Source organism: Erithacus rubecula, assembly GCF_903797595.1.
Source record: "Erithacus rubecula genome assembly, chromosome: 16".
Taxonomy (NCBI): domain Eukaryota; kingdom Metazoa; phylum Chordata; class Aves; order Passeriformes; family Muscicapidae; genus Erithacus; species Erithacus rubecula.
The window spans coordinates 3,227,904-3,243,427 of NC_136668.1; the positions used below are offsets into that span (position 1 = coordinate 3,227,904).

A 15,524-nucleotide genomic window follows, 5' to 3' on the forward strand; every position below is an offset into this window, starting at 1 on the left:
CTTATTTCTGTAAATATTTATTTCAGTTTACTCCTATTCCTTTCACAGTTACTAATTTTCCTTACCTTCAAGCAATAAGTATCAAGGACTTTTTAATGCACTAAACATTGTATGATTTGATATTTTTTTTTAAGGAAAGAGGAAAAATCACCATTACAGATCAATATTGTTATTGAAGAAAATATGAAGATATAGGTCCATAGGGACATGAACTATCATTAAGTATATCAAACTACAAATCATCATAATAAGATCTGAGTCCTAAACAAATCTTTTCTTCCTTCTGCAGAGCAGGAAGGACAGTAAGGCACAAAATGATTTCCTTATTTTTGAAGTACAGCTGATGGACACCCCATGATGCCAGGAGCCCACTGCTCCCTTTCTGAGGGAAGAGCAAGGACTGCTGACCTTGCACTGTGAAAGCTCCAGGAGATTGCAGATCTCTACTCAAGGCTTCAGCACAGCAGCAGCACTGGGAATGCAGGAGATAACTCCATGTGGTGCTTGAATTCCACTGCAGATAAACCCAGCTGGTGAAGGAAAAACATCCTGGCAAGGATCTCATCAATGATCACCACTGGATTTACAACTCTTCTGTAATCTCCAAAAGCACCCACTTGTCACCTTTGTTCTTTTTGGTGGTTTTTGTAAATTCCACAATGAGTTTTTTACAAAATAGATTAATATCCCGTTCTTCTTTTATGACATCAAACAAGAAATTCTATTATTATTTTGGAAAGAATCCTACATTTTTGTCTTCACAGATTAAACTTTGTGGAGATATTTGGCAATAGCATGGCAAGGCATTGCCTCTGTGGATTAGAAAATCTGAGAAATTGTCAGTAACTGGGTATTCTGTTTGAAATACTGTATTTAAAGTCTTTAAAACTCAAGAGACAATCATCATCTCGAAGTCTCTGGGCATCAGCTATTTTCTCTCTTTATTCCATTTTTAATAGATAATGAGTTCAAAAAAGTGCTACTTACAATTTTCAACATAGTTCTAGAAAGAGCACTCATATGTCTTTAACAAATATTGTGAGACTGACTCTGAAAATAGTGCAACTTGTTTTCATGAAGATTATCAGTTTCATTTACCTGAAAGTTTCTACTCTTTTTCTCTATCTACTAATTTTTTGAAGATGAAAGAGATGATGAACAAAATCTTATTTTAAAATGAGGGGCATAAAAAGAGTGAACTTTTAAATATATTATCACTTGCCTTTTACAAAAACAAAACAAAACTAAAATCCACCACTAAGTGACAAATATATGTCCTATTTTCTTTACTGTGGTAAATTAAAGGGGAAAAAAGGGGAAAAAAGTTAACCCATTGAATTTTGTTATGTCTACTAAAGGGTTAACAACTCTGCTTTGATATATTACTGAAACACATTAAATTAGAAATCAAACTGGAGTCATATATTTTACAAAATATTTCCATTTAATCACATGAGCAGGACTTGTAAATAACAGAGCTCAAAGCTTTGGAGCAGATGGTCTTTCTGTTTTAATTCTTCATCTGATCTGCTGTATGCCAGTAAATCTCTGAGTTTCATTTGCTTTATTCAAATCCCTTGGCTATTCAGGACACATTGTGTCAAAGCATTATGCTGTGGAATTTCAGTTGTTTTATATATTCCTAAACTAAAATAAAACATATGCATATTTTGTGTACACAAATAAAAATAAGATACAAAACCACAAGACTGAAAAAATATATTCTTTCCTGGTGACCTATTTAAATACTATATATATGTATATATACTAGAGGAATAGGCCAGATTTTAATAAGTGTTTACTAGAAATTTATATACAAAAATAGCTCCAACTACACTGAAAAATCTTTATGGCAATTTTAATCCATCATTTAATAAATATATTTCACTAAATTAGGATTCAATTGGTTTAACTTCACTGCCACTAATCACTTGCACTAACATCAGGGTTCAAAGCATTGCACAGAGCTGTGCCAGGTTTGCTTTGGCTGTTTATATCTAATGATATTGTTTTTAAACAATATGGTTCTACATTCCCATGTAACGTGAAGAGTGAAACTCTTTTTGAAAACTTTGTGGAATCATAAAGCTGGCTTGAAAAATCATTCCTGCCTGACATCTTCCTCTTCTGGATGTGACTGCAAAACTGCAGAGATGCACATCACCTAATACTGAGTCACCTGAAGACATATGTTCAAAGGCATCTTTCCTTTCTCATTTGAACAATTTGTTCAAGAATGAAATCATATGACCCTAAGACTCACTGGTACTATGCACATTCCTATATATAGCTTGAGACTTTCAAAGATGTTCTCCTAAGTTAGGTGCCTGAAATCCACAGATGGACTTATTTGATAAATGCATTATTACCCCTAGTTGTGTTTGGATTAGTCAGGGGAATTCAGATGGAAAATGGAAAAATAAGAATTGCAAGACACTTAGCTTTTTTCCTTCAAAAGAGCACTTCTGCTGGTAAAAACAATCTTTATTTTCTTTTACTTTTTAAAGCACTTGATTTGATAACATTATCCATCATAAAACAGCCTATTTGTTTGATTACATCCAAATATGTTTAGCATTTACTATGGAATGACATGGTAACTGCAGTAACAGCTTTTGAAAGGAAAAGATAAAATCTGGGTTACATGTGAGCACTGATGGACAGGAATCTCAGCTATGGAGGAAAAATAGTTTTGTCCTACTTTCTGAGCAGATGCGAATTAGAGAGAGAATGAGCAACTTCCAATTTTAGGTCAATATTTTCACCCGGTGGGAACTCAGGAAAACATAATCCTTTGGCACACAGCAATTGTGTCCATGGAGGCAAAGAGGTGAAGAACATAATGTGTAACCCTTGACACTTTAGTAAACTAGACAGTTGCCATTGTTTATCTACTAATTAAAATACCTGAAGAAAACTATAGGATGCAAGGCTATGTCTCATAGGCTGTGAAACTGCTTCAGCTTTCCATTTGCTCAGATCTTAGTGCACAGAGGTACATGAATCTCTGTCCATCCAATCACCCACTTTTCAGCCCATCTTTCTGTCCAGCTACAGATCACAGACACACACACAGAGCAAATATATCTTATCTTTGTTCATGAGTAATGGAGAAAACAAAATATCAAAGCTACATTGAATATTTTTTTTTTGCAAACATACATTATTAATCGAGAAAAATAGTTTAAGGTCATTATAAAAATGTAATTAATGACTTATTGACAAGGGAAGGAATCTCAGTGGTTTTACAAAATGTCCATGTACTTTAATAAAAATTCATTGTGTTGCTTTTGTAAACTCAGATGAGGACCTCAGTTTACTTGTTGCTTAAGCAAAACTCTCTTGTGCTTCAGTGCAAGAACAAAAACATAGTAAATTGTGTTAGCCAAGAGCAAATGAAGGCGAAAACTTTGCACATTTGAAAAAAAATCCCTCTAGCCACTTTGACTGTGTTTATGCAATAGTGATTTGAAAAGTCACTACGTATAATTTCCTTGAGAAGTGGGTAGGTTTTTCTGTTCCCTACTTTTCTGTGCACTGCTAACAGCCTTGAATCAAAATGAGATGAGCTACATTGGAAATGCCAAGAAACTAAGCAAAAAGTCCATTGCAAGCCTTTAAAATAACCTGTGGCTATTCAGTGCTGATCATAATGACTGGGTGACTTAGTGCACTAGGGGACTGATAAACAAAATTTCAATTTTCCTTGTGCTTAGGGAAATCATTGCAGTGTTTAGACTGTTACATCAGACACTTATCCAAAATGACTGCCACCTTGGAAGTTATTGTCAGCCTTAGCTATGAATGTCATTGGTTTCTTAGGTCAAATCAAAACCTTCTTGTGTTATTACAGAGACAAACAGATCATGTATTTCGTGAAAATGCACAGAATGTGCAATATTTCATTTAAAAATCTGGATAAAGCTTGCAACAGACAGCTTAACTGTAATATAAGATATCAATTCATGTTATCTCAGACAAGATATATGGATTTTGATCTCCCTTGGAGCAGCATCATAGGAGGGAAGAGTAACTGAATCGGTGATGGCGTTGAGAGAAGAGGGAAAGCAGATGGTATTTCAAATCCTGTAGGTGCATATGATATAAGGAAATTTTTACCCCACAGATGCTGGTAGTGCTTTCTAAGGAAGAGATAGTGTTGGCGAAGGACTTCATGTTATCTGTAAGCAGAGCAAGGGCAGCTGACACGCTGTGCTGGAGGCAGCAGCGCTGGTGTCTCTGCAGAAGGCTCGGAGCTGGTGGCAGCGCCTCGGGCTCAAGGCGGCCGCCTGGGCAGGGCAGGTGAGCGCTGCCTGCGCTCCCGCACTGACACTCCCCGGACCTGATGCGTCCAACTTCGCGCTTGTTCCTCCGCAGAGCTGCCGGCGCCCGCCGGGCTCGTCCCCGTCTGAGCGGAGCGGGTCTGGGCAGGGGCTGCAGTGACGCGGCTGCGGGGCAGCTCTGTGCCCCTGGCTGGCAGGGGTGGGGCGGGCAGGGCAGGGCAGGGCAGGGCAGGGCAGGGCAGGGCAGGGCAGGGCAGGCAGGGCAGGGCACCGCGTGTCCGGGAGTGGCCGCAGCCCCCCCTCCCCTCCCGCCGCGGACCGAGCCGGGCGCGGGTCTGCGGGACCGGGACCGTCCCGGCTGCTGTCCGGCAGCGGGGCAGGGGCTGTCAGCCCGGCACAGCCCCCGGCTGAGCCCGAGTGCAGCGGGCAGACGCGGCACCTGCCCGGCACCAGTGGGGGAGAGCCGCCTGCTCCCGGAGCTGAGCTCCTGCAGGTCTCACCCAAAATGCGCGCTACCTGCGTTTAATTAGTATTGCACAGCATCCCTGTCCCCGTCTGCTTACAGCCTTGGTCTGCCGGCAGGTCCCTATAGGTGCACACACTCTATAGGCACACGAGCGTAGTGCTGAATCCTCTACACCCCTGGCCAGCCTTCATTCATATTTATGCCGCGACTAAATAAATATTCGATCAAAGATTGAACGCTAACGCCGATAGGTTATATTTTTAATGTACGAGCCTTAAAATAGACTGTTTTGTAAACTGCTGGTGTGTAAAGATGCTCGGCACAGCCTCCCCCGGCCGCACAGCCTCCCCCCCAGTAATAATAATGCTGCGGATTGTAGAAGGATTTGAGTCTGCAGCCAGAGAGAAAGGGATTAGGGCGAGAGCACTGGAAGTTAAATTGTGCTGCATATAAAAAATGGGCGGATTGGTCTCTAGATGAGAGCTTGGTACCACCTTCCTTTCTAAAATAAAATCTCTCTGGCATGAAGTCACAGCCTATTTCACATCCGGTTTACCCTGGGACGTATTACTACTGTCTTGGTAAAGAGAAAGCTTTTGTTGTATAGCGGCGGTCGGAATATCGGGAAGAGAAATTTGGGTGTCGAGCGCGGAGCAGCGGAGCAGCGGCGGCGATGGCCGAGGCGGAGTGAGCGGCGGAGCCGGAGCCGCGCAGCCTCCGCGCCGGCGGGCGGGCACCGGCAGGGCAGCGCCGGTCCGAGCCTCGGTAAGGGCGGCTGGGCTCGCACCCGGCACACACGGACACACGGACACACACACGGACACACGGACCCACGCCCGCACCCTCCGGGCGCTCCCGCCTGCGGGCACCGCGTCCGGGCGCGGGCGGCTCCTCTCCTCTCTTTCCGCAGGTACCGCCGGATCGGGGGGATTTTTTTTTTTTTTTCCCCTCTCTATCCCTCCAGCTTGAAAATCCGCAGCGATCGATGGGCATTGTCAATTATGCTATTTATTTATTTTTTTAGCGCGCACTGGTTTCCGCCGGTCCCTGGTAGAAGGGGTTTGGGTTTGGGTTTTTCCCTCCCGCGGGCGCGGTGGGAGGGGAGGGGTGGCTGCTCCGGGCCGGGGGATGCAAAGTTGAAATGCCGGGAGGAAAACAAGTCTCGATTCGAGCCTCAGAGAGGAGCACATCTCTCACAGGGAGTCAAAATGCATCAAAAGCCCACCCCCACCTTTATCCCCTATTTTTGTTTTTACTTCCCCCCTCCTTTTTTTTTTTTCTTTTTTTTTTTTCTTTTTTCCCTTCCAGTGGGCGCTGCTGAAGCACTCCCAGAAGCGCGGCTCTTGCTCCCATTTTGAATGGGAGAGCCGCCGCTGGTTTCTCAGGCAGTGCAGGTGGGGGAGGCCGGGGGCTGCTGGGCTTTCACGCTCATTCAAAGTCTTCATTAACATTTGCTTTTTCCAGCTGCAAGAAACTTTCCTTCTTCGGGATTTATAAACCTGGATGGGTTTATCGAAGCAGGGGGTGGTGTTGGGAGAAAGGGGGCGAGTGTGGAGCTCAACAGATAGAATAGTTCAGAATAATCCACTTTCCGTTCTTCATCCCGAGGAGCCTTTTGCAAAGGAAGAAGTTGGCAGGACCGGGAGAAGGTGATTTTTTAAGCCACAGATGTTGTCTTTCCCCTTGTAAAGGGGCTGATTGCAGGGCAAGTTAGGATGCAGTCTCGTCCCTGAAGATCTTTATCCACACTTTCCTGCCACATCCAGCTCCTTCCTATCCAGTTAGATTAGCTCAGCCCCTTCAGTGCATATCTGCCCATCATTTGGCTATAAATGCATTAATTATATCTCATTGCTTACATGCTGCTTTGTAGTGCTATTTTATTGATTTAAATTGTTCCTGAGAGTGTGCAGTGAATTGGGGGAGCTTTATTTAAAGCTACAACAACATTTCTATGTACAGTGCTTCATTTTCTCAGGCACATAAAAACCCCTCTAATTCACTGTTGGGGGAAAACACAGGCATCCTATTTGTTAATCCTATTTACGTAATGAATCCTAAAAATCGAATGTATTCCAGCACACATTGAATTGCTATGGAAAGGGACCTGCAACATCTCCTGGACAATTAGTTGAATCTGCAACACTGATTCCACAAATATCAGCTAACTTTTGATTTTATGGTTTATTAGAAAATAGAAGAAACTTTCTGAGTTGTGTTACTTTTTACTTAAATGTAAACTGAGAGTAACTCAGTGAAGTCTGGAGAGAGTATAGGAGATGCTTGGAGAGGAGGAGAAGGCTGCTAATACAAAAAACATTTCCTAGCATCATTCAGAGACTGGTAGAGATTCTGGAGGTGCTGTATAGGTTGTCAGCATGTGGTTTCATTATGAAATGTGCCCTTTAGCCCTAAAGTGTGCCTGTGTAGCAGCAAATCATAGAGTTAGAATCTGCTCATTTTAGTCCTTTTCTGATGCTGTACTGCAGGGGAGAGGAGGATTGTTGTATCTCTAGAATAAAGTTGCTTCCATCAAATCACAGCAAAACTGGTTGTGAGGAAAGCATCCCTGTCCTCAGCCACACTTCCACACACTGACACCTGCCCAGAGGTTGGGAAGGGCTCAGGCTGGTCCAAGTCAAAGGAAAAGCAATTACACTTGGTTATCTGGAAATGCAGTGGAGGTGCCTTGACACATTTTCAGCACAGGGGAAAACTGAATAAGAATTCTCACAGAGTCTGGGGACAGCAGCTTTTGCTTGTAATTGTTTTTGCCCAAGTTCAAGAGCAATGTATGAAGAGTACACCCTTACCAGAAAATAAACCCCATCCTGGGTCTGTGGGTCTAAAAGTAAAATGTAACCAGAACAGCCAAGGCCATGCACCCTTATCTGAGTGGCATCAGCTCTGCTGTTGTGAGGTCATTGCCTGACATCAAATTATTCTGCACAAGTTGCCAATGTCAGATTTTTTTTCCCTCTAAGACCTGTTTTAATGTGGGGGATATTAATGGTTATTTTCTTTCTAGTTCCAGAGTCCATCATGAAGAGATTCCTGGTGCTTTGTGACTGCCTCTGGGCCTGGAGCCTCCTCCTGAATGCACTCACTGAAAGAAGGTGGGGAGGTGTTTTTTAATGCCCCAACACATTTTAGGAACCTTTAATTTACATAGCAACATAAGACAAATACTGCACTACCACTAAGGGTATTGGGGGAAGTTAATCCCTGTTCAAGTCCCACCTAAATCTAAGTGAAGTTTAAAAGAAAACTATGATTTGTTTGCAAGAAACTTTTTTGTTCAAAATGGTGAAGAAAATAAGCAAAAGCTTTCTGAAACAAATTGAAACTAATCTACCTCTTAAACACCTGTGCAATTTCTTTCTATTCTTATATAATCACTACTCAGAAGTACAAATTCCTTCAGAGGGGAAAAAAGTATAATGAAGGGTTATTTTTAATCTTGTTTAAGTGCTTCCAGTAACTTTATTGTGCTTGCAAGCAAAGGCATAATTTAACTTCTTTGTTGGACAGGACTTTGTGCTAGCTTAGTAGTTGTATTGCAAATCTGAAGTAGACCTTCCAGGAGAAGGGAGAATGCTTGCAAGAAGAAGAATTTGTAAGATCAAAGCCCATGACAGTTGTGTTTGAAAGTTCTGCACTGAGTGTTTGTGGAATATTTTTGAAATCATAATCTAAAAACAACAGTAGTATTGAGAAAAATATGTAATCATACAACACCTCATCAAACAACTAGTAGCTAAACTAAAGACTATATAGCAGTTTAGAGTATGCTTGAAGTACTGTCTGCAATTCAAAATTCAGAGAAGACATTTAAGACTCCCAGATGTATTTTTGTATTATAAAAGACATTAATGTGCTTGTTGTTACCTAATGACCAGAAAGCAGTAAAAATATTTTTATTGTCAATAGTGAACCCTAAAAGGTCTATTTGTGCCTTGATTTCTACAGTGTCTTCTTAAGCATTTACAGTTCTAGAGGAACTTACTTTTTGACTGCCTTGAAGATTTTAAATTTGTGTGGACTGGTGATGGGCAAAGGTTCATCTGCACAAGCATTTCCTTTAAAAAAAATAAAATAACAGTGGATGATTCATGTAACAGCTGTTGTATCAAATAATGTTTTAAAAAAATACCCCTTAGTTTTTATAATACATTAAGGCAAGATTTGAAGTATTCCTGAAGTGCTCCATCTGACTTAGCTAGATAATTTTGTGAAAACATATTTATTCTATAGAGATTTGCTCATCTATCTATGCACATGTATTTATTGTGGCTGTAATGGGTGCATGTGCATTCTTCACGTGAAAATTAAAATGCATTGGAGCAGAGTTTAAAAGTCTGATGGTGTGTCAGGAATATAATGACCTGTAGATGGAGTCCGTGCACAGTTTTTTATGAGACTGGGGTTTAATGTAAAAACACAATTGCATGCAGTAATTTTTTCCTCAAAATGTACACACCTCACATGAAACAGATCTGGGTTTAAAAGCATTTTGTCATTGTTAGTTGCCTTGCTTTCCCTCTGGAGTGCTGTTAATGCTTTATGACAAAAAACAACTGGTAAATTAGATAATGTGTCTGTGATACAGACAGTCTTCCCATGTCCCTCCTGTTACCATAAAAAATCCCAGCAATAGGACTAGTTTGATATGTGTGCTTTGAATGAAAAATCACAATCACTCTGGAGTTAGAGTCTACTCTGTGTGTGCACACATGGTCAGAATCTTCCTGTTGTGACCATATGTTGGTTCAGCTTGGCCCTCACGGTGCTTTTTGTCTTTGCTGAAATGGTGGGAAGAGAGGTGGGGGCTGTGACAAATGTGATTTCAGCCTGGCAGTGGGGCACAGTGTCCAGCTGCTCTGCCTCCAGCCCACCTTCCTGAGGCCTCCTCACAAACATGCTCATTTATTCACCATCAGCATTTCTGAAGTGGTTTTGAATCCTTTTCCCACCTTATTACTGATGACCTTCTGCTATCCTTGAGGTATGCATGAAGAACAGCTTTTCTTTCTGACAATGAGTGTTAATATAAAATTTAATCCTGGTTGAAATTGAGGGGAAGGTATATGAGGCAAGATCCTTTAAAAGATAAAATGCTTGCTAGAGACAGCAGGAAAACTTGTTATTTGGTAACTTAGAGGAAGCACAAAAGATACTGTCTGTGATTTAGAATTCAATTGTAGGTATGTATGATCAAGAATTATAAAACAACCTATTTTTTATTAAATGAAGTTGTGTGACATGGTTAGAGGAAATTAATACTATTTTAAAAAAAACTGTTTGGTATTTTGTCTTTTCATTAGAAATAATGATTTATATGCATTAAAACCTCACACCATACAGAAATAAGCCAAAAAATACTAAATTTTCTGTGGATGTCAGTCCTGAAACCAATTTAAATTTGTAGTGTTAAATACTCAGACCTGTGCTACAAAATAAACTTGGAATCATTTCCAGAGTACCTATATACAGGATGTCCTTCCTCCTTCTCTCTGTGTTTGAAACAAGTGGAATGTAAGCCTGGCATGCACAAAGGATGTCTGACTGAAGCAGCTGACAGAAAAAAACAGGACCTGATAATTTCATTTAACATCATATTTCTCCTGAGAGGGTCTTTAGTGGTTAGAGCAGGAAAGACTGGCAGGGCACCAAGAACCCCAAATGGAAAACAGGCTGGCCAGTGGAAGAATCACTTCTGTCATTAGACCTGATCCTAAGGAAAGTTTTTGGTGCTGCACTGTCTCTCCAGTTCAGTAGTAATGTGTGCAACAGAATGATGTTTTGTAAAGCAGCACTTTTGCTTTTTTGCTTTTACCCCTGGTGACTCCATGTGTTTGTAATGGAAGTATTCTCAGCAGTGAATGAAAAACCACTACTGGGTTGGGGTTTAAGACAACTGTAATCTATGATTAAGGGAATCATCCACGACAGGGTATTAGGTAAAGGTCTCAGATTTAAGAAAAAGGTTGATTCTGGTGTCATCTATAGCAGACAGAAACCATTAAGCCTAAGGATTTCATTCTGATTTGTGTTGATGGAAGTAAGATTTTGGTAGCTGAGTTTGAAGAGCTTTAATTTTATCCTTCTTCAAGTAAAATTTCAGGACCTTTGAGTAAGAGATATACATAGGGATCTGCAAGGGAAGCTTTATAGACATGAGATTTTCATACCAACAGATGGTTTTGTTACACACTTGAAAGGCAAAGATGGAGATAGTCCTCCAAATCTAACTGTAATGGGAAAATGAGAAATAAAAGCAAAATTACATATCGATCTGTGAAAATATACACTCACTCAATCTACTTCTATATTTAAAAAGAAGATATTCTTTTTTTGTCAGTACTTGTCAGTTCTAAATTACTGTATCTTTCTTTGTATGCAAACAGTTTATAGCTATTATGAATTAAACACATTACTCTTTGCTGACAAATGAGCGTTTTCCCAAGGAAAACACATATTAGCACATTATAAACATTAAGGAGTAATGAGATAAACATTAAGGAACTGGCATTCTATTTGCTCACCATTTATAGAGGGGCACTGATTTTTCATGATTTTAAAATCTTACAATTTAAGGGAAAATGTAAGCATTCAAGAATTCTACAAAGCACTACAATCTTGTTATGTGGAGGAGGGCTATGTGACCATACACCACTATAATTGAGATTAAACAGATTTTGGAATTGCTGTTCTCTAAGATTATTGGTGGATTACTGTTTTTCAGTATTAACTGTTGTGTGTTTCAGCTATGGGCAAACCTCCTCACAAGATGAGCTCAAGGACAACACCACAGTGTTCACCAGAATATTGGATCGTCTTCTGGACGGATACGACAACCGCCTGAGACCAGGGCTGGGAGGTGTGTTGTGTTCTCATTTTCAATGTTGCACACTAGATAAAAAGCCAGTTAAAACATTATTATTTTTCTATAATATACTTGTTTCAATTCTGTTTATGTAGACACATAAAATAATGCTGATACATAACTTTTTTTGCTCCCAAAGCCATGCCTTCCTTGTCTTTTGCTTACTTGGTTTTCTCACTTATTTGTTTTTTTTTCTTTTGCCCAAAAGAAGAAGAAAATGGTTCACAATTCAAGACTAGCTCTGAATGTGTAGTAAAACTTTGAATGGATAAAGAATAAAAGATAAAAAAATGCAACCTGTGATCTGACAAGTGACAAGTTGATGAATGAGGCCTAAATAGCCCATATATCTATGACATTTCCATGAAGATTTGGGGTTTTTTTTAAAGTGGAAGTATCACTCTACCCTAGTAGATTGTCTCAGAGAAGTTTTTAAGATTTTTTTTTTTTTTTTTCTGGCATGTAAGGATTTGTTTGTGTAACGTTTTTTCTTTGGTTTGGTAAAAACTCTTTCTTCTTCTGCTCTCAGTGCTGAGTTCAGAAAAAGGCATAAAACCACCCAGCAATTTTGTCCTTATAAAAACATTGTTACAAAGCTTGGTCTTCATCAACATCTCTGTGTTCACTCTTTGATTTGTTCTACTGTGACATGATCCCAAAATTGGGTCTTAAAAGCTTACTGTTCACAAACATGGAAATTCTAAATGGATGAGCTCAAATCTATTCTTTCCAATGCATGGAAAGGTTGGCTTTAATTCTTTCAGATGTCTTTCTTCTTTTTTTCCTTTTGGACTCTTCAGATAAAATAAAACAGAGCAACCCACCCCACAAAAATGCAGTTCAGACTGTTTTCCTATAATCAATCTTAGAGGAACTGCAGTATAAGGGGGTATTACATGAGGAATTCTTATATCATCTCCTGTGGATGAAATGGAAGGGAATTGAGAGTGAGGTTATTTTGTGGTTTGAGGCTACCATCTTGCAAACTGTTCTTGAATTGTGAGCCAGGCTCTTTAAAAAATTGAGTTCACTGATTTTGAGGAATGGCTGAAGATGAAATTCTGATAAAAAGTATTAATTAACACATTTTAAATGTCTTGGTCTGCAAATCTTTGTGTGCAATTTCAGGTAATAGACAACAAAATAAGAGTAAATTTTTGCTTTTATTACCAGTATTATTGCCTGCTTTCTTGAACCCTTGACCTAGGGTAGATAAATGCTCCTTTATTCTTTGTTTTATGGAACTGTAGAGTTCAGTCAACTACACTATCACAGTAAATAAAGCACAGAAGGCAATAAATAAATGAGACTCTTTAAACTGAGTCTGGTCCATGTCTAAAAGAAAAATCTGAGCATATGATGATTTCTTGTATGAGTTTTACAGCAATCATGATTTTTCTAAGTGATACTAGAAGGGAAAACAAAGAGAGATGCAGGGAAAGGATTTTCACTCTCTGGATTGCAATTTAAGAGAACTAAGCATGTCAGTATCAACTCTTATGTCTGTGTCTTTACATTTGAGTTTCTGAATGCACACTTCAAAGGTGAACTCATGGAAGAATCATCTGGTCCAGTTTAAACTTACTCCTGACAGAAAGGAAATTAATCATTTCATAAAGTTAAATAGCATAAAGTTAAAAAGCAACAATGAATGATGGGTGATATAGGATGGAGGGAAGGAAGGACTGGAGTGGTTTCTCTAACTAAGGATTACAGAAATTTAAATAATCTTTGCATCCTTCCATTTTTGAATTGTGCTCCCTGTTCTTGCCTGTAACCAAGAACCTCAAATATCCAATTTTCCTTCTGCACAGTATATTATATTTTCATGGTGTCAGTTCAGCAAATTTCTCTCTTATGTTTGTCAGCTTTGAACACTAGAAATAAGAGTACCATGGCTTTAAAGAAAGAATCCCACATCAAATTAAATTGTGGGCAGTAAATTAATTTTTGAAATCAAGTATAGTAAGAAGCAAATATATTCTTTTGACTATTGAATAAAGCATTATTCAAAATATATAAATTACAGATTTCAAAAACTATGGACAAACACCTAGGCTGATGTTTTCAGTCCTGGTAGCAATTTACAATAAAGGGTGTGCTCAGGAATTTGGAAACTCACATCTTCAAACCCTTCTTCCTAAAGTATCTAAATCTGAGTGAAGCATCTCAGGACAACTCAATTTTGACAGTTGATTTAGATTCTTGGTATAATGGAGAAATGTATTCTGAATTGTTCCATGCATAAAAATATCCAGTAAGAAATCTAATTAAATATATAAAATATATAATGGGTTTTGGAGTTGGAAGTTCAGTAGCCTTCCATCATAGCATAACTTGATACTGGAAATTTTAAAATTTATGGAAAAGTAGTTGTTTCATTCTTCTTCCCAACATCAGTGATGGCTTCTTGTTAGATATTTTGATCAGAACACAATTTTTATCCACTTTGAAGCAAAAGTTAAGGAATTCTACCAATGTAACAATATTTTTAGATGCACAGAATTAGTTCTAAAACTGATTCCTTCCGTATTAGCAGTGATGTAGCTTTTGGAGAATTTAAGGGACCAGAGACCCTCATTACATGTCATGTTGGTAAACTTCATGCTATTAGGCACAGTAAACTGTGTATCACTGAGTGCATTGTAGCACTCTTCCCATCATCCCAAACTACCTATTCCATTCTTTCTGTGCCCTCTGAGAAAGAGCAGATGAGGTACAGTGATGGGCAGTGCAGTTACTTTGTCTTGCAGCAAAGGGCACATTGCAGAACTCTGGTTCTCCCAGTACAACCTCTCCTCCTGTAGTGCAGGATTCCAGATCCATACACCTGCAGGAACAGAACTGTGTGCATGAACAGAAACAGAAAAGACACCAATCTCTCTCTCTTACCTATGGAATAAAAGGGAGATGACAGTTTCTTCAGTAAGGTTTTTTTTTTTTCCTTTCTTGCTGTTATGTGTTTGCATGAAGAATTCAGTGATGAAAAGCTATCTTTAGTCACTGAAAAATTGCAATGAATTCTGAAAGGGGTTTAGAGGAGGAAATTCATCCTTTTTGAAATAAACACCATGATATTTCTCAGTCCCCAGTTTGCAGACATCCTGTTAGTGTGGGGAGCAGTTTTACTGTTTGGTAGAAATATTCTGGTGTGGCTGATGAAACACCATGAAGCCAAGAACAAACTTCTGGAGAAATCTCATTAAATATCAAATAAATAAATATTCATTGTAGCAGCTACACTGTGTATTCATGGGAAAGCCAGGGTAAAAGGAGGAGTATTAAGATAATGAAAAATTTCAAGGTATTTTGAATCACTTTGAGCATGCATAGAATAAGTGCTAGATTAAAATTAACTCTGCCCTTGCCTTTTTTATCTTCTTTTGAGGTATTACTTTAAAAGGAAAATGAAAAATTATATATGGTCCATAGTATGGGAATGGAAATTAACATCAGATAACCCAATAAGGCCATATCTGAAATTAAATGAGAACCTCTGAGCAGTTTGCCATTATACAAGGGGGAAAGAAAGAAAGAATTATTTCTCATTAACCAAAATATTAAACAGTAGGGTTGGTGACCCACAGGGAAAAATTAGAGTGATTGAATATGCTTGTTATTAAAAAAATGGCAAAGTTGACAAAATTAATCTGATTCTTTTTTTAAAATGCATTAGCACATTCTCACTTCTTATCAATTATTATTGATATAAATTATGTTATTTACTTGTTTTTCCTCCTTCATATGTGGGCTTAGTCACTTAGTCAGACACTGCTAGGAAATAGCATCTGTTGTACCCATCCATTAACATGAACAAATAGTTACATTTAGTTATTTATGCATGGAAAATAGAACTTCCAAAATGAATGTAAAAATGTTATGAATGATA

General features: G+C 39.0%; 1 protein-coding gene across 2 annotated transcripts in view; it reads left to right on the forward strand.

The window, feature by feature from the left end:
- Positions 1-5,136: 5,136 nt before the first annotated feature.
- The window catches only part of GABRA1 (gamma-aminobutyric acid type A receptor subunit alpha1), a 38,875-nt gene continuing 28,487 nt past the window's right edge, over positions 5,137-15,524 (forward strand). Inside the window, exons 1-3 of one of the 2 annotated variants that reach the window (XM_079320041.1) lie at positions 5,137-5,532; positions 7,778-7,865; positions 11,517-11,629. In XM_079320041.1, the coding sequence (XP_079176167.1) occupies positions 7,792-7,865; positions 11,517-11,629 (187 nt within the window). In that variant the 5' untranslated portion in view covers positions 5,137-5,532; positions 7,778-7,791. Of the gene's footprint in view, positions 5,660-7,777; positions 7,866-11,516; positions 11,630-15,524 lie in introns of both variants that reach the window. The other variant, XM_079320042.1, reaches the window with a different exon arrangement.